General features: G+C 41.0%; 4 protein-coding genes across 4 annotated transcripts in view; 3 read left to right on the top strand and 1 right to left on the bottom strand.

The window, feature by feature from the left end:
* The window catches only part of LOC126558283 (serine protease snake-like), a 483,926-nt gene that overhangs the window by 174,932 nt on the left and 286,546 nt on the right, over window positions 1–22,448 (top strand). The gene's annotated exons all lie outside the window — the stretch shown is intronic.
* LOC126558685 (alpha-tocopherol transfer protein-like) overlaps window positions 1–22,448 on the top strand; it is a 332,449-nt gene that overhangs the window by 12,473 nt on the left and 297,528 nt on the right. The window lies entirely within an intron of this gene.
* Window positions 9–1,067, bottom strand: LOC126558748 (probable 18S rRNA (guanine-N(7))-methyltransferase). Its single transcript, XM_050214806.1, has 3 exons — window positions 956–1,067; window positions 478–894; window positions 9–407 (listed from the first exon to the last, which is right to left on the bottom strand). The coding sequence occupies exons 1-3, from the start codon at window positions 992–994 to the stop codon at window positions 27–29; spliced, it is 837 nt and encodes a 278-aa protein (XP_050070763.1). The 5' UTR covers window positions 995–1,067; the 3' UTR covers window positions 9–26.
* Window positions 1,685–4,733, top strand: LOC126556966 (protein unc-45 homolog B). Its single transcript, XM_050212548.1, has 2 exons — window positions 1,685–3,034; window positions 3,222–4,733. The coding sequence occupies exons 1-2, from the start codon at window positions 1,694–1,696 to the stop codon at window positions 4,731–4,733; spliced, it is 2,853 nt and encodes a 950-aa protein (XP_050068505.1). The 5' UTR covers window positions 1,685–1,693.

The raw sequence follows: 22,448 nt of genomic DNA on the forward strand, positions 1-22,448 counted from the left end.
CACACAAGGTGGATGATATCTATATTTCAAAACCGACCGCTTCGCTTTCTTGCGGTGAATCGTGAATCTTTACGTGTTTCCACACCCTGCTGCCTTCGCTTCTCCTTCTTTGCCAATACCCATTCGCGTGACTTTTTCAACGGTTTGCCTCGTGCGTTCCTTGCATATTCTGCCTGCTTCCGACTGTATCCAATCTGACCGGCACTATCGTCCGTACCAAGCGCCACAGGAAGCTTAGCCACCCCGCCAGTCATTAGTACAAGGAAGTATTTTTTCGCCTTGGTAGAGTTGGGATAATCCACCACAATACCACCGTAGAAGCCGGCTTTCATTGCTTGCGAAGTCACCAGTTCGATTTGATCTGCATTTTCCGGATAAAACTGAAACACGGCTCGAGCATTGCGAGTCTGTGAACAGAAGATTTTAAAAACAGTCACTTGTCGGTACAGCATTTGCAGAACCTTCAGCATCACTTACCAAACTGGCAAACAACGTACTGAAGAACTGATACAAACGTTTTGGTGGGACGTGTGATTTTTTGTCCGCATTACAGAGCCACTGCAGGGCGGAAATCGATACCGCTCCATCGAAGGTACCCGCTTTAAAAGGCATCCCTTGTCCCATATCTCCAAGCAGCAGATCACCCTCGACTTCGCGATCAAGTGCTACGTCCAGCATATGGTTCGATATGTCGACTCCGATCCAAAAGTGTCCTTGATCCTCCAGTACACTTCCGGACAGACCCGAACCACAACCGATGTCAAGGATTAGCTGTGGTGAATCGTCATCCGGATCTAGAGCCAACAGTTCGATGGCTCGTTCACACATCTGTACCTGGATGTCGATGATACGTGTGTTGTTCGTATACTTTTTCGCTTCATCCTCGTTGTAGAACTGCAATATTGGAATTGAAAATTGAAGTACACATTGAGGGTATTTGATGCTTTCTACTTACAATCTCCGGCGGAGCGATATGTTCGGGACGTCGGGACATTTAAACAAATTTCTATACTTTTGCTCTGCCTTATTTTGTGTACGAAACGCATGCGGTTTGTTTTGATGGACCGCTCTGCACAAAAGTTAATGCTTACGGTCACGAGTAAATGACATTTAGAGTCTTTTTTTGACAGCAAGGCAATGACAGCGAATTGTTGACATTCCTTCACCGCTCAGGAATTCCGTGTATTTGTGTTGGTTTGCCGATCAAAACATCTGTTTTTCTTTAGTCGAATTTTCCTACAGCATTGCATGAAAAAGTATTATTTTCCTTTAAAAAGTATCTCTTGGTCTATAGTTTCAAGCCATAAATAGGTGTTTCTAAATATTAAGTTACAATCTATTAAAAAATCGTAACTAGGTTAGTTGGTTATCATTGTGGCAGATATAGGCTGACGGGCGTGTGCTGGGAGGCAAAGCAAAACGATTTAAAAATAGAAAATTTTCAGTTTCCTTTTCATTTTCCTCAGTTCTCCTAGTGACATTAGAGAATTTTCTTTTGCCGGACAGCACGTTGCCTAGCTGTGAGCGAAGGAAAGTTGGAGAACGATCTAGAACGTTACCGAGAACTTGATAAAAGCGCAACAAGCACTGCGATTGCAAGTGATTCACAAGGAAGAAAGTGATCGAGCTAGAAGGTGAATTTTGAAGATCGTTTTATAAAGTGAAGCAACAGAAAGTGAAATAAACGCCGAATATGGTTGCAACGGAGGAAAACGTTAAGATGGAAGTGGATGAGGCAACCGCCTTCAAAGAACGTGGCAATGCAGAATTCAAGGAAGATTGCTGGGAAGCGGCCATCAAGTGGTACACGAAAGCGATTCACGCCGGCGAGAAGCATAAAGATCTGCCAGTATTCTACAAAAACCGTGCGGCGGCCTTCCTTAAACTCGAGCAGTACGAAAACGCGCGCAAGGATTGTACCGAGTCGCTGGAATTGTGTCCAAACGATCCGAAAGCACTGTTTCGTCGGTTTCAGGCGCTCGAAGCGTTGGAGCGTTTCGAGGAAGCGTACAAAGATCTGCGAACGATTCATACGCATGATCCGAACAACAAAACGATCAAACCACATCTGGAGCGGCTGCATGCGATCGTACAGGAGCGTGCCCGGGAACGGGCCCAAACTTCCAACAAGGTGACCAAGATGTTCGAAATTGCGTTCGATATCGGAGCGCCCAACGATAAACGGGAACAGGCGATGAGCAATCTTGTGGTGCTGACACGCGAGCAGGCAGGTGTGGAAGTCATGATGCGAGAAGGTGTAGTGACGCGTATTGGCAAGTTGCTAAAGGTGGAGAAAAACAACGACATCATTACGAACGCAATTCGAGCGATCGATGGCGTTTGTCTGAAAAGTGCCGAACGTACGAAGCAGGTCATTAACGAGCTCGGTATTCCTTGGTTCCTGCAAATTCTGGACTGCAACGTTGAGGAGCGTGTAGCAGCATCCCAGCACTGCATGCAAACGGTGCTGAACTCGATTTCGGGCATGGACAACAAGGAAGACACCAAACCAATCGATGCTTTGGTAAAGGAAAATCAGCAAATCATCGAAACACTGCTCACCTGTCTGCTGTACTCGGTTACCGATCGTACGATCTCGGGTATGGCTCGTGATTCCATTATGGAGCTGCTGATTCGTAACGTCCACTGGAAGACTCTGAACTGGGCGGAAAGGTTGGTCGAGCTGAAGGGTCTGATGCGGCTGATGGAAGTCTGTTCCGAGCTGGAGGAGTACAAGTACGAGAGTGCAATGAACATTACGGCTTCGTCGCGTACGATCGCCACGGTCTGCCTGTCGCGCATCTACGAAAACATGTACTACGATCAGGCCCGTGAGCGGTTTACGGAACAGATTGCGGACTTCGTGAAGGATAAGCTGTTGACGCCCGATCACGAATCGAAGGTGCGTGTAACGGTTGCGATCACTTCGCTGCTGCTCGGACCGCTGGACGTTGGCAACACGATCGTGTCACGTGAGGGTGTCCTGCAGATGATTCTCGTCATGGCACAATCGGACAATTTGCTGGAACAGAAAGTAAGTCTTGAAGCATGAAGGATTTTTTTTATTGTTATTTAGTTCAAAGGGAGTAGCGCCTCTTTGGAGCATCTTACCTCATCATCTCTAATGTGGTGGTCCCTTGTGGTGGTCTAATCTAATGTCCAATCTTATCAAAGAATGTAAGATTGTTATATTAATATTTTTTTATGTTCCAAATTTACAGGTGGCCTGCGAATGCTTAATTGCTGCTGCCTCAAAGAAGGACAAAGCGAAGGGTTTGGTCCAGTCGGGAGCAGAAATCTTGAAGCGGCTGTACTCGTCCAAGAATGAGGAAATTCGCGTACGTGCCTTGGTCGGTCTGTGCAAGATCGGCAGTTCGGGCGGTTTGGATGCTTCGATTCGTCCGTTTGCTGATGGATCAACGAAAAAGCTAGCGGAAGCATGTCGTCGCTTTTTGGTGAAGCCGGGTAAGGACAAGGACATTCGCAAGTTTGCCGCCGAAGGTCTCGCCTATCTGACGCTGGACGCCGAGGTGAAGGAAAAGCTTGTAGAGGATCGTGCCGCTATCAAGGGTTTGATTGAACTAGCCAAAACTGGTGACCAGTCCGCACTTTACGGTGTAGTTACGACGCTGGTCAATCTGGTGAATGCTTACGACAAGCAGGAGATGGTACCGGAGTTGGTAGAGTTGGCCAAGTTCGCGAAACATCACATCCCCGAAGAGCACGAACTGGACGATCCGGACTTTGTCAGTGCTCGTGTCATCGTGCTCGCGAACGAGGGTGTCACGTCCGGCTTGGTGGCGCTTTGCAAAACGGAGAGCGATAATTCAAAGGAAATGATTGCTCGCGTCTTTAATGCGCTGTGCAGCGAGCAAGAAGCACGTGGTAAGGTGGTTCAGCAGGGTGGAGCAAAGGTACTGCTTCCGCTGTCCCTTAACGGAACGGCCAACGGAAAGCGACATGCTGCTCAGGCCCTGTCACGCATTGGAATCACCATCAATCCGGAGGTCGCTTTCCCGGGCCAGCGCAATCTGGAGGTGATCCGTCCTTTGATGAACCAACTGCATCCCGATTACACGTCGTTGGAAAACTTTGAAGCACTGATGGCGCTCTGTAATCTAGCCTCGATGAATGAATCCACCCGCCAGCGTATCATGAAGGAACAGGGCATGATTAAGATTGAGTCGTACATGGCAGAGGATCATCCGATGCTGCGTCGAGCCGCCACTCAGGTGATGTGCAACATGGTACAATCACCCGATGCGGTAGCATTGTGCGAAAAGCAAAACGATCGAGTAAAGATGCTTGCACTGCTCTGCGAAGAGGAAGACGAAGACACGGCACTGGCAGCATCGGGAGCGCTCGCTTATCTCACATCCGTGTCAGAACGATGCTGCGAGAAAATGTTTGAACCGGCTGGCTGGTTGAATGTGTTTCACACGCTAGTGGCAAACCCGAGCCCGGGAGTACAGCATCGGGGCATCGTGATCATTCGAAACATCATGAAGACGAGCAAACAGCTGGCCTCGAAGCTGTTCGATACGGATGTGCTGCAGATGATGTACGGCGTTACGCAGCTGAACGATGAACGGCGGGCTAAGGCGATCGAGTGTGCGCAGGAATGTTTGAAGCTGGCCGAAGAGTACCGGCTGATACAGGAAAATGCCGATTCCGATCTGGCACCGGACGTGTTTAAGGAGCAGCCGGCTACGATTGAGGAAGTCGATAATTGAGAACTGCAGAAGTACAGGAATATGAAGGTCCAAAGTGCATTACAAGATTTTTTTTAAATTATTTGTTATAACTTTTACTGACATCGTGTCGCGTGTGGAGGTTTTCTGAATCATTCGGGAAACGTAAACCGAGTTAAGGACATGTCCTCGTTACGAGGGTAAATCGTACTTACTAGGGAAATTATAGGTGTCGCCTCCTTTTTTATAGTTTGGAAGTGTTCTGACAATTTTGATTTACTAGATATTTATAATAAAGAACTTGTGACAAAAAAAACATGGCTTTTGTTTTATCATTCGTTTCATCGCAATAAATGGGTTTCTTAAGTGTTGCACCGGATTACATGAACTTTACTCTCCGTTGGTGAAAATAGATTCCCCATGTTCATGGCATTCCCCTGGAAATGACTGTGTTTGCCAAAAGTTCGCTACATGTTGGGGGAAAATGATTTTCCATAGCATGAACTTATGAGAAGAGTTCATCACAGACGGTGAATATGTGAAGCACAGTGAGAAAATGAACCTCTTTCTCCTATCTCATCCGGATGACTGAATTTCCCACCTAGGGGAAATGCATTTTCTCACCACTGTGAGATTTCCCCGAACACAGCGTGAGACGGAGAGAAATTTCTCACGACTCCGAGAATATCCGAGCGTTCTGTTCGGGTCCGACATTCGGTGAGCAATGTTCCCTCCAAATCAAATCACTCTCAAACGCGAATCGAAGTCAGCAAGCTTATGCTTGGACACGGACTTCTCATCGTGTGTTCCGCTTCGCCTGTGGTTTGTGATACGATGGTGATCCTTTGGGACTGGGGCAAGGTAAATTATGTTGACATCGTTATATCCTCGCCAGCGTTCCCATTCGTCCACCTCTGTCGCTCGTCACGTGCTAAAGTAGAACCATTTTGTATGGGCGATGACGTGCCACGATCTAACAAACGCACAACGCAAAAAAAGCGTTTCAAGTATTGCATTTAATGGCCAGAAATAGTTTGTTGACGGTTGTTAAAGATGTCAATAAAAAATTTTGGGCGAATAGTAAACATTCATCCATTAGCGCTCACGTTTTGTAGGAAAGTTTCAGTTTCAGTCCTTACGATTAATTTGAAGCTTCAAGCTTTAAATTAAATTAAATTAAAGCTAACAGAGAGTGGAAGTTTTGTCGCAAGTGGATGAATTCACGCTAAAACAGAAAAAGGGCGCTTACATCTACTTGAAGTAAGCACAAAAACGATCGCGTGTTGTCAACCTATCTTCATTAACAGTCGAGAGGGTTATTTTTCGTTAAGTTTAGTTTCCTGGTTGTCGCCGATGTTTTGCTGTAAAGCGATTTTGTACTTCCGCCGTAAAATGATGTCTACGACTCATTCGTTTGGACCGGTTTTTTGGTCCGTTGTTATCGTTTACAAGAGATAATGGAGCCTTCTTTTTTGTGTTGTTCTCCTTCCATGTTAACTTTTTATTTATCATGATTTGATGTTTGAAAAAAGTCCTTCGTATCAGTTGCATTGGCATGGATATGGTTGGTGTTGTTGGCATTCGCTGCTTACCTAAACCTTTGTCACAACAAGGGAAATGAAGTAAAAGTTTATTGGAGAAATGTCATTATTGTATGATTAATTTATGGACAGGGAGGTATCAGACATGGATGGAGATATTTATGCGAGTTAATTTTTGAGTTTTATCAAGGTAAATGATGATGTTCAGTTGAGATGTTTTGCCAACTAAATTACAAAAATATTTTACAGGTTTTACTGACAATATTAAATATGTTAAATTGTTTTATAATTGCAAACGATTTTTAGTCTTTCTCTTTGTTAAACTACAAATAAAGAGTGATGAAATATCCTTACCTTACCTGTACGGATTTATTTACTCAGGTCGTCTGGTAGACATTAAAAAAAACGAAATCCTATTTAATTCTTACTTATGAATTATAAACATTAAAATGCTATTAAAATACAGCACCACAAAGCATTGCGCTGTAAGAATACAAAACTTAGATAAATCCCTCAATTTTTTCCGCACTTTAAGTGATTAGAAGCTAGATTATAGGATTATTGGAAGGTTTTCGCAGTTCTCTGCACATCAAGATCGAAGAAACAAATGACCCTCGAAAGAAAAAAAAGGCGACGGTTTATCCACTTCGCAAGACTTTTCCGCCATTTGACGAAGATAGACGAATACCCTCTTGATCACGGTGCAGAATCGAAAACAAAACAATTCAACAACGAAAAAGAATGCAAAAAGTGAAGGAAAAAGTAAAACTTTTGTCATTAATCTAATTTTTGTAGGCTCGTAGCTAAAAAAAAAGCAAGCAAGAAAAAGCAGAGAAAAGAAGCAAACAAAACAATAAAAAAATGCAATGCAACACTAAAGCAAAAAAAAAAAAATTCTACGAAAAATGTCTCAACTTGTGAGTGAAATGGAGATGGTCAAACGGGGTAAGGTAATGTGGATATTGTTACCCACGACTTCCAGGATTATCTTCAAACCCATTGTGAATGGGCTGCTCGTGTTCTATCCTGCCCCAAAAATCCCAACAACAACGACGCCCGAGATGGTGTAGATTACGTTATGATTCCATTTCATGCCCAACAACACAGTGCAGTACATCTCGTCCTCGGCCGGTACTCATCCACTCGAACCAAAAACCGGTTGGAAGGATTCAAGGCTTTACGGCCAGATAAAATAAATTATCCCACCACTTTGGTCGATCTTTTGTTCTTGGCCGCTTCTTTTCTCACCTCCCTGTGCGTCTGTCTATGAAGGGGGCCGCGGAAATGAAGGGCCAGTGTACCGGCGACGAAGTTGACACTTGGTTGTTTCGGCGAAAGGTCTATGATTTTGGTTTATCGCTGGATAAGCCGCTCCGAAAGCTAGATTTATGGCCGCTAATACCAATTATTCGACTTAGCGAAAGTCCGAAGGGCCGGTTGTGCGTGCTTTTGTTTTTTTGGTTTGGATAAACAACGAAAGAAGGATATGGGAAATAAAGCAACGACATCTGTTTCTCGGCTTCTAGGCTAAAGTTTTGTTTTTGTGCTAGCGTGGCTGGTTTTTGTTTTCCGATAACCGTGAAGATTTTTTTTTTCCCTGGTTGCGTTTTCATGGCGCACACTTCAATATTTTGGGCCGATGCTGGTTGCGATTGTTCGGTAAGGCTAACTCGTGAGAAAGTTTTTACGAAGAAATCCAACGTAGCGTTTAAGTTATGAATAATTGCTGGTCTGTTTGTTGGTCAGTTTTGGAGAGGAAATGGCGATGGAAAAAGGTATAAAAGGGTAAATTATTTTTTATTCATGAGCTCTATCGTAAAATAATTCAGAAATTTCGTTAATAGACTGCTTCATATAATATAATTACATAAATTTTGTCATGGTCTGCAAAACACATCCTAGATATTGTTCACTGTCTAGTGTGGATGTGTTTTAATCTATTAACGTATGCCACAAACCGACAAAATGTTCATAATGCCCCATCGGTTTCTCCGTCACATTTCTCATTCGACAACGCGTGCACAATATGGGCCTAAAGTCGTCCATCATGGTATCGTATCGGTTAGACGGCATAAATATCTATAAGACTATGGAACTTTTGGAAGTCTATTGCATCCGTGGATCGAAGCACTTAATAGAAGTGCTACATTTTATTTACAATAAATTATGACGATACAAGCCCGCATTGTCGTAAAGGTCGACATTTTAACTGAAAAAACAACAACTTATTATTGACTAATAAACCGGGCTTGCCCACGATAATTAAAAAAAAAAGAATAAATGAATAAAGAAATGCCTTGAAAAATGTTGTACAAGATCATTTCAAGAACACCTCAGAATATGACACCGAATTGTAATACTTAAACTAAAATAAAAACCACCAACAACCACCAACTGTGACACCGATGACAAATTTCGCGGCCAACTGTTGCAAGGTGACATATTCTCTTAAACAGGTATATTACTTTAAAGTCAAGGCATATCTTTTTTATTTTCCCCAATCAAGTTCGGTTAGAAGTACTGGAGTTTTGAGGCGATATTGTTCTTGATAGTTTATCGTAGGTATTTTGCTAAGAGGAGGTTTTAAAGAGAGGAGGTAGAAAAGGATTCTGACCGGAGCAAAATGAGCATAGTTTTGTTGCAAAACATGCACAAACATTTATTTGCCTACGTACTTCATTTGAACTATTTTTATAACAGAAAAATTAGGCTTAAAAACACTTTGCTTGTTCGGTCATCCGGTACCATTCTCATTACATGTTCGCTACACAATAGTGAAAGCATTGCATGGTCCTTAATGGTACAGTGGCTTCTCCGTTGTTGTTGATAACGCCCCAACGCAATGGCACGCCAATATGCAGCCAATATGGCATTGAAGTCGCAGGCGGTCTCAATCAGTTGAACGGGATAAAGGCCCAGCTCAACAACAGCGCACAGCGCACGCATATCATAACGGCGATATTTAAAAATATTATGAGCAATATGGTCGTCTTTACAAAATCAAAAAAACATTAGTATAATTTTAAATTTCTTGCCATATTATACATATAACACACCTTGGAGTCGTTTAATTCTTTTCTTTTCTTTGGGTAATCAATGACAATAGGTGAATGCTGGTTGTTAAATTGAATCATACCGTAACCCAACGTAGTTGAAGACATTAAAACAAACAGGGATGCCGGGGACCCGGTGGTATAGGCGACAGCGGCCTATCTATAGTACCAAAATAGGCTGATTATGAGAATGCCACTAAACAGTCGATACGTCATAGAATACGCCTAATTTTAGATAAAATTATGTCGTTAAAACGTCTGCTTACACGACTTCCTGTGATACATTTAGTTTCTCCAATGGGCCAAGACTGCTAAACTATATTACTGTCTTATGGTTTTAGCCAGTTGGGTGAACTGTGTAATTGAAATCGATTGAAAGAAATTTTTTGAGAACGGCATATAATTAGATTTAATTTCTCATACTGGTAATCAAAATCCACTTTATACGAAACGCCTTACTAAATCACATGAATTGCTACAACATAGAGTAAAGAAAAAGCAAACGCTTCAAATGGTACCGTTTTTGCCAGAGGAAAGTCGTTACTGAAACATGAAGCACCTTCAATATGCCGAAACAAAGTGAATCGATTTGGTTGCCTAAAAAGCCACAATAAACGATCGAAGCGTAACAAAAAAAAATCGTACGAAGAAAGCTAATTTGAATGCAGAAATGCGTTGGCTAAAATCAATAAACATTTAGGAGCCAAAAAGGGATCGGATGGGTCACAAAGTTTTTATGCTGTCCATCGTCCTTCGTGTGTTTGCTTTGCTACTTTGCCCCTGTCCGGCATACCTGAGGATCCGAAGTGCAGGAAAGAGCGGATGGAAGTGCCCCTGTGCTGAGGGCGCATACTGACCGGGGAGAGAGAAAATGCTGATTAACTAACTCCATCCTTGGGGCCCATAAAGGGTTTAGGCGCGGTGCTAAATATTGCCTGTATCCAGTTTTTAAAGGTTTTCTTACGAGTAGATATGCAGAACCAAAGGGCTAGATGAACAGCAACCAACTGTAAGTGTTTTCGGTTTGTTTTCGTTTGTGTTTTTGATTTCATTTAGTGCTTCTTCTTTCACCGCCATTAAAGTGGAGTGTCCGATGGAAGATTTTGCCAACGCGGACAATTTGTTGTCTGTTTTGCGAGATTGGTCGATTAACAGATTTCGCTTTCGTGGTACATTCGGTTGCTGGAAACATCGGTTAAAAGGATGCGTGGGTCCTACCCTTTGGGACCATTACCCGAGCGGCACTGGTGTGGTACAATAAATATTAATTATCTATTCTGTTTACAGCATTTAAGGGCAAATGAGAAACAGGCGTTAGATTTAACAGGCAAAATGGAAAACAATTAATGCGCAATGAATCTTTCGAGCTAAAAACGAATGTAAACCTTTTCTTCGTTTTTGGTTCAAAAATAGGTTTATACACTTTTTTATTAAATTATTATTTCTTTCATAATAAAGCTAATTAGCACAACAAACTGAGAGAGCAAAATTCAAAAATTTTAAATTTTTTTGATGGGAAGAAAAAGTGAACTGTATCTAGGAATAACTATAAAAGTTTTTTGTTATTATAAACAATTACTTCATGTTCCTTTCAGAAAAATGTTTCACATAATAAGGACTTCCTATAGGTGACGATTCTATAGGTGACAACATATTCTCCCTAATCCTTCAGGATAAGTTTGTCCCATTCGTTGAACAGATAGTTGGATAGTTGCGGCAGAAAACCTCGGGTGGCAGATTAACGTGGCAAAGACCAAACTGATGGTGGCACTATCAGTCGCCCTACTAAGAAATCCGGAGCTACGTGGGGGTGGTAGGTGACCGCAAAGTTAGAGTTGTCCACTTCACATATCTCGGGTCAAAAGTCAGCACTGACTACAGCATAGAGACGGAGTTACGCGCTAGGATGCTGGCGGCCAGCCAGTCATTCTACAGCCCGAGGAAACATCTCACCTGAAAAAACCTGTCGCGAGAGTCGAAGCTGGGACTGTATCGTATCTTGATGGTCCCAGTATTCACATACGCCTCTGAGACATGGCGGCCCTGTCCAAAACAGATGAAGCCCTCTTAGCCGCGTTCGAGAGGAAGATGCTAAGAAGGATCGTTGGCTCCGTATGTGTGGAAGGACCATGGAGGAGCCGCTACAACGACGAACTGGCTGACGACCTTACTGTCGTGCAGCGAATTAGGCTGGCCATGTTATATGCATGGCACCGGACGACCGAGCAAAAAAAGTCCTCTTAGGCCGTCCACACGGACAGAGGCCATCAAGGTCGGGATAACGGATTGGCGACGACGGCGCGGGACCGTGAGCGGTTCCGGATTCTGCTGCGGCAGCCCAAGACCGCAAAGCGGTTGTATCGCCTGATAAGTAAATAAGAAATAGAAGGTGGGTAATAGGTTATAAAATAAATAAATAATACTACCATACCATTGTATTTTTACCATATCTCTGACGGTCTTTCGGCAGTAAGCTAAGACTATAGAAAAAACTGTTATTGTGGAAATCATTGTTTGTAGCTTTTTGGATACTGACAAATAGTTGCTACTTCATTTGCCTACAGAATAAATGAATAAGGTCATACAATAGAAATTCGTTTCAAAACAATGCTTATTAGTGAGGTCAGTTGTGAGCCTCATCCATTAAAAAATCTTCCTTTGGACGATGTTGTTTTGTGTAGCATGATGCAATCTATAAAGGATCTATTCTTCGGCATTTCTATAGGAAGTTTCAGCTCCTAGGTGCAGATTTGACTAAGATTTGATAAAAGATCCAATACAAGAGACAAGACTGTATTAGGAAAATCTCTGTCTCTTCTCTTAAAGTCTCCTAAAGCACCCTAGATAAAACCATTTGTTGGAAAAAAAGTATTTTAAGCCCTGAAGAATTGGTTGCACGTGTTTAAGACCCTAGAAATCTGTGTAAAATATAAATGAGTCGATGAATAGTGAAATCCTCCTGAAATGTAATTTTAATTGACCTAGTACTATTTTCCATTTCTCGCAAATATTTCCAATGTATTTGTTAGATTAAATTTGAGATTTATAGTTCAATACATTAAATGAGGCAAATTAGCAGATTTTAAAAAGACATAACAAATTCAAAATAAGATATTGATAGAAAAATCTTGTTTCCCATGTTGACCTACATAAAGTAGCAAAAGTGCTAAGCATGAAATCCCCCGAAAATTCAAAAATATAGCATAAACACGTATCAGATTCCGGCTGATGGTGAATATTGTATCGTCTAATACGATCGTGAAAAAAACGGAACGAAAAAAATATTCAAATGAACTCATCTATCGTGCTCTCTACCGTTCGCGATTTGGTGCGAGGGTTCTGTCCAAAATGGTACGTGAAATGAATTTTTACTCTATCCTTAAATGTGTGCTGTTCTAACCTGCTCACAGAACCTTCATTACAGTCTGCTGCAGATACGCCAAACGAGTTTATTTTTAAGGTTTTGCTATGGCGAGCAAAAGACAAGTGCAAGAAATAGGTGATAAAAAAAGGGAAAATAATGCTTTGCACCTAAGTGAGAAATAATTGAAAACGTGATCAAATTGGAGAATTAACAAATCCTTAAGATTTATAATTACCGGCGCACCGGGAGTTGAAACAATATTGCATTTTGCAAAAACACGAACACACCAACTTGATGCAGCAAGTATTTAGGCTTCTACGGAGGTTGTGGACTTGTGTCTTGAAACGTTTGGGACAGAGCAGATATTGATAGCAAACAAACGAGGGAGAGACAAAGAGTGCACTAAACAAAAAACAGCTTCTTGTGCAGTTTTTAGCTGGCCGTTCGGGAAAATTCATAGTATGTGAACCAGAAGAGCAGAGCAAAAATTCTGCTTCGCTAGCTGCCGACGGGTTCGAAATCTGTTGTCACGTTGGCAGCTTGGCACAGTGTCGTCCGTGTAGTGTCCGAGTGTCCGAAACCATGTCACAAATGCATGGTGGGTCCTCGGTTCTTTGGGTTTCATTTTTACTTCCCTTGCTTCACTGTGTATTCATGGTTGGTTAGATGGAAATGTGGGAGGAGATTCTAGGAAACAACAGCACAAAAAGTAGCGAAAAGAAACATAAAACTCAACCCCAGAAGGAAGTGACAGCAAATGGTAACCATTTTAGTTGATGCTGGAATTGGAGGGAATTGTGAAAAAAATGGGAAACTTTCGAACTGGACTGCACTACATGAGACGAAAGTTTCAAAGTTCCTGGTAGAACTTAGGCAAAGCAGAGATGTGAGAGAGAAAAAAGCAACCTCGAAGCATTAAACAACGGCAGGAAAACAAGCTCACATGCAATCAAACATTGGAGACAAACACCAACACACATTGGCACAGTGCAAATGGGAAGATAAAACAGAGCTTCAAATGAGCTAAAATTGGCGAATGGCAAGGCAAACTCTCGAACCACGTGTGCCTCGGATGATGGAGGGACTTCCCGAACTTCCAGCATCAGCGTTTGTTGCAGCCATTCCCGATAGAAGGAAGCTGCCTGCACAAAATCAAAACCACCCGGTCTTGCACTTGGTCCTGGAGGAAGCACCGATGGTAAATGAAAAACGTGTCTTTGTAAAAGCAGCTACCACCGTGTGTGTGTGTGTGTGTGTGTGGGTGTGTGTGTGTGTGTAAACGAATGATGGTTGGCGCGACAAAACATAACAATCTAGTGCTCAGATTGAGGGCAAAACAGTAGCCGAACGACAGCAGCATCAGCAGAAGCACGGTCAGCATGTTTTTATTTGGGTAGGTGCTGCAGTACACCAGCCAAGCGCATTGGTATGGAAGAATCCATGCACTGGATGTACTAATCGGTGTCGGGTGAAAACAGTACCAGTGGAACTATGGTTGATGCAAGAAGGGTGCAAGAATGTAGGGTAAGAAGGCGTGTTATGAGTAAACGTCCGGGATAGTGATGATGGTCACAGCGAACGTACGAAACAAAACCCGAAACCCATCCCGGGAATGGCACTGGTATCAATCCGAAGACACAATGTGTTTTTTGTTTTGTGCGCTATTTGGAATTTAACTTTTGCTGCTATTTCTTTGGATAGTTTTTGTTTTACGCTGCAAGTGAGTTATGGTTCGGTAATTAAAAAGTATTAAACAGTGTTCTTTTGTCCATCTGCTTGTTTTCTTGTTAATCTACTCTTTCTTTTATTTTTTTGATAGCAGTACGTGGAACGTAATAATGTTTTCTACCATAAGCTGGAAATAAAATACGTCAGAAAATAGTTCGATCGTTAAAAGCTTGGGGTAAAATGCGAAGTAACTAAGAATACGAAAATTAAAACAAATATTTCAATTTGTTCGGCACACAATAATCCTATAATTGCGTGAAGTATATAGCAGTTTATAAAGTGTTTCACAGTGTGAATATCACAAAGCTGGATTTTTATTTCATCACTGAAGAGCGAATTAATTTATAGCTCTTAAACTTCTAGCATTCATACAGTATCACTTATGAAAAAAAAATTCATATTTTTCTTGTCCGGTTTCATCTTATCATTTTGATTATTTTATTCTTTTCTTTCTTCTGAAGGTCATATTTTATCGTTTAAAAATCAAATTTGTATAAATCAATTTTTCTCTCGCGTCAGCTGCTGTTTGACAACTTCTGTTTTGTTGAATAGAGCACATAAGGTAAAATATTAATACTAAATATATCAATGGCAAATGATTGTTTTGCTTTGTTAATTAATGTAATGTTACCTTTAATGTTTTTGTATCATGTTCGATAGCCGTAAAACTTCTAGCCGTAAAACTTGAACACATTTTATGACTAAGAATGGAGGCGCCTAGTACTTTGAAATATTACGATTTTACGTGTACTGGAACTAAAACAAAAAACCAGCAGAAGACTTCTGCACAATCAATTCATAAGAAAATTTTTACATTTATTTAATGTATTTGTTTATTTTAAGTATGACGGCTCGCGCCGTATTTTCAACACCGCATGTGATGACTGTGTATATGAACAAGATGACCAGGGCATTTCCTCCCTGTTTTTTTGCCGTATCACGGGCATGCTCGGTTATTTAACTTTTTTTTTTATTGTATGGAAAACTTACCTAAAAAAATATGTTTAAAAGTAGCAGCAAGACAGCCAAGGATAAAAGATACTGTAAAGCACACTTCAAACGAACTTTAGTATTTTTTGTCTACAATCTGATTCTTAAGACTACATCATCTACAGATCTACTCCCCTCTAAAAATGTTACTCATGTGGTGATAGCTTCCAAACGAGGTGTTGAACAAACAACCTAATAAAGGTAAGCTAAAAACAAAATCTACAATCCGCAGAACGGTTCCGCAACTGTTTTGGCTCAACTGGTACTGACGTGGAAAAAAGGAGAGGGAGAGAGACACAGACCAAATCGACTGACAAGTTTTCTTCGAAAGTTACTTAGTCACCAAAGTTGTCCTGTTGCACGAATATTGTACTTAGACATTAGTTTTTTTTTTAAACGAATCCCATCCAACTCAGTGACAGGTGGTTTATCCGCAGAAACGCGATGGAGTAAACTTTTACCCGCTAATAGTGTGTGAAAAGCTAGAAACCGGGAACCATCAACCCCTTTCGCGGGGTTGAATACGCTGTCCAGAAGTTTTCTAGCGAATTGTAGCATGTAACAGTCAGCTTCGTAAAAAAGTGCTAAAGTAACTGGCTGGCTTTAGTGTTGTGGAAGGTGCATTGAAGTAGAACATCAGTTTGTTGATTGCTTAAAATATACAGGTGTAGCAAATACATGAAATTTAATTTAAATCAAGAAATCCTTTAAAGTTGATTTCCCAACCATTTCCAATGTTAACTCACCAAGCAATTACAATATTTGTTTCCCCGGACTAATAGCATATTATGGTTCGAAAATAATTATAACATTTTTTTATGCTCAGCTTAACAGTTCATTTAAATATTTGTCCAGCGCCCGAAGCGATACCCTGAATGCGATATGCGAAATTTAATCATTTCCACCTCGATTTATTTTTATTATAAACGCATCAAAAACAATGCAGCACTACAGGTGGCAACAAACGACCCCGAACGATTTGTGTCATGTGAAACTGATTCGCCTTAATTTGATCAAATGTTATTTAAAACTGCGTGCTGGTAGCGAAGAATGATGATGAATGCGTCACGCTGCAGTCACACCGTTTGGCCTCGGTTCACACGAAAGGAACACTGTCATTAACGGGCTGAGCCGGGCTGGGCCTGGAAAAGCTGGAAGCATTATTCAATTGTACAGCCCACATTCCCATGTAACGACTTAATGCGACACGTTTCCCACTGCCAAAAAGTATGTGCGCACACTGCATCGTTTGTCACGTTCGTTGCAAATTTGTGCACTCGATCGTACACAATGCCAAACCCCGTTCGTCCTCACCCCCGGCTCTGATGGGTCATCGCGATATGACTGAGGCGGTACCACCTTCTTTGGTAATTCTCGGTGGCCGTTGATGTTGAAACCATAGCTCGTTCCAACACGCTGGCTGTAGCAGTGTTGGGGTAGGCCAAAATCGTACTTAACGCTTGTCTGTCAGGTGGGGCGTTCTATCGGTCGGTCTTCCTTCCGAAATAATCCTATTAGCATCATCGGGGGTAATTGCACTGGTAGCGTTCATTCGCATTTAAGTTCGTTAGTATCATGTGTTTCTTGTTGTGTTGTTTTATTTTTCTCATTTTCGGTGGTATAGTGTGAAAAGCGGTTCGAAATTGTGCTTTCCATCGCTCGTTAGTTCGGTCCTTCGCAGCTTATAGTGATCGTGCAAAGGGTTTAAATTATTTAAAACACTCTTATGGCATGGTAAGGTGTGGGAGATGTTTGAATACAATTCAACGCCATGATGGCTATGAGGGTTACAGTGGAAATGTTACAGCACAAAGTTGAGCTACAACTTGAATTTACTGGAAATTTTATATTTTTTATTTCTTTTTAAAACATTTTTTTAGTAAAAAAAAACATTCAGCGAAAAGCCGTCATAAATATAAGTAAAAAATTAAATAAAATTTCAAAAATGTGGTAAGCTCCGTTGCTTGATAAAAGAGAACGTGAGCACTGGTAGACTTTGTCTTGAACATACGTCAGTTATTGTCGTATTGTTAAAACTGCTATTAGAACTAAAGCTAAGCGTATTCATTACTGTGTTAAAAAAATGTGTTTGGAATAGCATAAATTTTAAAGTAAACATAAATGATGGGCGCTGTTAGGTAAAATGCATATTTACAGCAAAAGCTTTATGATTATTTTATTTATTTGTTTATTTATTTATTTATGTTATTTTATTACATCTTACCACCGTAAATTGTCGTGAAATGACATTGGGAAGTAAGTGAAACATGTTAAGAACTGGTGAGTTCAACAAAGTTGAAATACTTTAAACACTTAAACGTCATTCATTTTGATCCAATATGCGATGCAATCAATATGCGACGAATTCATTAAACTATGTTAAATTGGTGTTTCGTACGAAGCATTCTGGGTGCAATAGACCAACTGGTGCTGAGGTTGAAATTAATATTTAATGATAATGATAATGTTTCTGAACTTACCAATAAATATGCTGAAAAGAGCCACTTAATAACAAAGTAAAGTATACATATTGAGTGTTGAACACAGTCGCAATTAAACCTCAATCTGTTTGAAAATCTTTACTTAGTAGACACTCTGTTTGGGGCTCACCCTTGCAATTTAGGACGAGTAAAGAGCTTGTAAGCAAATTCACTTGAATTATGAAGCTATGAACTGCTGAATGAAATGTTGTTTGGAAGGGAAGCAGTTAAACATAAATTGAAATGAATGAAATATATTTCCATTTTGGCTCTAAGCTGGTATGAAGTACATTAAACAAATTGATACCAGGCAACTAATGAATGCTATGGTGTGCTGTTTATATTTAAGAATTAAATTTTTATAGCTCTTGGTTTCGTATTTAATTCCTATGAAGCTTAAGGCATGGATTTTTTGTAAAGTAAGTAAGAAAACATCCAATCGAAATAGATTTTGTCATTTTGTCAATCTGTATGTTTTTTTAGTTAACTGTATTTTATTTTTTCAACCCAAACAAATTTGGCAAATCTATGTGTTTTATTTATGGCAACTTTTCCTTGCAAATACGATGTAAGACAAACAGCAAAGCCGGTCAATGATGTAATTAAAAACGAAAGGCAAAAAGTTCAAAGTATACACAGCCATGTGTCACGGGGAGATTTATTTTTAAACATAACAAAAGCCAACGTTCCGTTGTCTGTTTGGTTGAGCAGAAATCATCGCCACTGTCAGATCGCCCACCATCATAAACCATTGGTTCCTCGCAAATGATGTACGCCAAGTTTTGTTGTACGGCCGGAAAATACAAGGAATGTGTCTTCTCACGCGAGAACAGTCGATAAGTAAAGTTGGTAAAGTTTCCCTCAGTGTTGCCAGTGTGCATCCGCATCTAACGGACGCATCCATGTGAGATCCTTTCGCTACCGGCAATGTGCAATGACGAGCAAGATCGTCTGACACGGCGTATATTCGCCTGTGTATACGCGTGTCCGTGTGAGTGTCTCGAATATTCGTTTAGTTGGCATCCTACACACAGCAAAACATGTGACACAACTGGCATAAAGAAATTCAAAACTTCACTGTGGCAAAACAACTGACACATACACACAGCTATAATTTGGTCCCGCTCCGTACCGGATGGTTTGTCAATCTACGGGACCGTCGGAAGGAATAACTTCGTTCGTATGCTAAAGCACGACCAAGGTACTGGCGCCATTTTGCACCGACTTCGGTACCCTTTATGCAACCCATAACCTTCTCTCTCGGCTTGCCCTTCCGTTGTGAGGTGTTGCGGGAAAATGGATGGAAAGCGTTGAAGAAAATTATAATCATATTAAAATTAAATTTTCATCCGCTTTCCTCGTTGTTTGGGAGTGGCGTAGTTGTCGTAAGCTGCACTAACGATTCAAGGAAACGATTTGGTTCGTAACGAGGAGCAGATTTTAGCATTGTTTTTGCACCAAGCGATGTCGTGAGGAAAGAGGGCTTTAGGCTCTCGGATCTGGGATCGCGGAACTCGTTTTAGTATGATTTAGTATGACTTGAAACCGGAGGAAAATGTTAAAAATTGAGTTAAATATTAAGATTGGTACACGTTCACTAACATTTGTGCAAGAAATGCTGCTCAATGAAAGACAATGCCAATGCCTAGATCCTAGATTTTGGATACCGGTAGCAAGTTGTTGAATCGAGGACCGAAGTGATGTTGCGCTTTTGATGCTTGATATAACTCTGGTCCTGAACTAAATATAAGTTAATATTTTACACACATAATTCTTCTTCGTCTTCTTCTTAGTCTTTTCTCCTTCTTCTTGGCTTAACGACCTCCAAGGTCATGCCGACCATCGAATAGCTTACTAGACTTGCCAGTAACACGTAGTTGGATAGTCAGTCCTCACTATGGAGGAACTCTTCGGATAGGTTTGAACCTACACCACCGCAGTCATCGCCCCCATTCATAGTTACGATACTCTAAAAGCTTGAGCCCGCTTAGCGTGAGAGCTTATTTGATGCAAACCGTATAGTCGAATCTGCATTTTCTGATGGAGGCGCCTGGTGTTTCACCGAATTAGATTAGGTTTTTTTTTCTCCGATAGAACTGTCTAACCGTACCGCTAATTAGCTTAAGTTCAAGTTTTTAGTTAGCTTGTTTGATAGATAACAAACAAGTATGTTCATAGTGTAATGACAAAATCTAGCTCTTGACTGTAATAGTTATTACCCTGATAAGAAGCAAGAATAGCGGAATCATGCTGAAAGGTACCAGACGTCGGAAGCTAAAGGATGTTTGAATAAGCACAGCGGTGAGAACCGAGACGATCAAGCCGCTACTTCAAGATGAACAAGTTCGGAATAGATTGACAGTGGTAAAGTTATAATTGACTGCCGGTGATACTGATACACGATTGAGTAGAATGCGCTAAACTATATTCTGTATACCTTAAGCTGACTTTGAGGGATACTTTAGTAAATGGAAAAGCGCTCCTCTTGATGGTGTGTTTAAGTAAATGTGTAGGAAATGTTTGTTTATTCATACCTCAACGATCTTCATTCTGTCAGAGCTGGTTCAATATTGTGTTTACTGCCGAGAATATGGCTAATAAATTGATTGTTGTTCTTGTTAAAAGATTCTATAGGGGAAGGAAAACACATGCGAGTTTTCCAACATCGATTAGGCAATAAGGTCTTCTTTAATCACACTTTCATTGATACAACATAAACAAGACTAAAATACTTTGAAAATTGTGTTTTATTAGGGCAGTGGCGTTTACTTTACATAAAACCAAAAAAAAAAAAAATGCTCATTACAATTCTACAACTTTATTGCAAAAATTTCTTCCTTTCACATAAAGTCAGGTACATATGTATATGTTACACTGCTTGTGAGTAAAATATGTGCAACAAAAAAAGCGGACAAAGAATGCTAAAATGATGAAATTAAACAGGAATAAAAAATAACCCTTCGCCAGGTACGAAGGTGAGATAAAATTAATTAATTTCAAGCCCCATAATTCATCACACATTCCTTGAATTAATAAAATTGAACCATCATTTTATACTCGAGCCGTGTGCTTTATGCCTTACATTCACACGCCGGGATGAGTGGAGGGACAAGTGCGCTTGTTGTTCTTGAAGCTTACCCGTAGTTCACACGAGGTTATGCTTGTGTTTCGGCTTTTGTGTGTGATTTTTGGGACCATTTTTTGGGCTTCGAAGTTCATTTTTTTATATTTTGCTGTTGTTGACTGCTTTTTTATATCATGTTGGTCTGGGTTGATATTGTGCCATGCAAGAGATATTCCTCATACTTTTTGCCATTTCTATAGCCGGAGGATGTCATCAAGTTTTTAAAGTATTTGTCATTCTGTTAATAATTATGTTAACGTTTCTTCGAAAAATAAGACTACTTACAAACACAGCATTTCTAACCTCAAAAATTACATCTTCTTATTGGGCTGCTCAGGATAGAGTACATCGTGATGACATGGCCAGGCCACCAGTCCATTTAGAGCAAATTCAATCGGGGACTGCACTCTTCCTTGCGCTGAAGTAGTACTATCAAAATAGCATAAAAAAACCAGTTGCCAACTAAAATGTAACATTATTGATCCAAGGCGATCTAATACACAACTTTCAACACATTTACATGTTTCTTTTCGCATTCTGTAACTCAAATCGGAGCAAAGCATCTTCCAATTTCAAATCAAGCTTACAAAATCACAGGTTACACATAATAATGTGAATTATTATTTTATCCAACGATGTAACAACATTTTTTTTCCCTAATTAGAATTTTCATAAACAAAAAAAAAAAGCTATCCTAGATACGCTTATTCGCATTCACCCATGGCGTTGTCTCTCATCAACAACACTTTCATCTCACGATGATGGGCTCACATGTGTGCACATTCCATCGCTTTCAAAATACTAAATTCCAGCGTATGTCAAGTTTTGAAAGCATCACATATTTCCACCGTTAGCCTCAACGTGGCCAATGGGAAACATTGCTCCAGGACATCATTATGAGGAAGACTCCAAAAGCGCCGGCAACCGACAGGACGATAGCAAACCTCGCCTTAAGGAGTGGCAACCGCGACAAGAAACGTCACGATCAAGGCAAGGAGCTGTGGCCTGCGAGAAGCCATAAATGATGAATATTCTGACACTTTTCCGTGGGCTACACCGACCTGCATCCTCGTCATCGAGATCCCGCACGGGTGCAAGCGGGCAAACGGTTGGCTGGTTGTGGAAAGTTTCGTAGCTAAATTTGGCGCACGATGATAACACGATGTTTTGTGCCGAAAGTTTGCAACGCGCCCGGAGAAATCTGCTCCACGAACTGCCCAGCTGGTGCGAAGTTGCTCCCGGATGGCCAGGATGGAAATTCCTTCGAGCGGACGTGTTTGGTTTGATGCTTCGTCATGGTGGTTGGCCCGTGCAGGCGCTTGGCACAAATTGCATTTGCTGCGGTCTGTGGGCCCGTGTTGTGAGGTCGGGTGCACATGGTGCACATTCTGGCGTTGACTCATTATATCAACATCGGTCCCACCCGCGGTCCCGGTGGTACGGCTGCTGTCTCTCGTGCTGTTCATTTGTTGATATG

The sequence above is a fragment of the Anopheles maculipalpis genome, chromosome 2RL (genome assembly GCF_943734695.1).
Source record: "Anopheles maculipalpis chromosome 2RL, idAnoMacuDA_375_x, whole genome shotgun sequence".
NCBI lineage: Eukaryota > Metazoa > Arthropoda > Insecta > Diptera > Culicidae > Anopheles > Anopheles maculipalpis.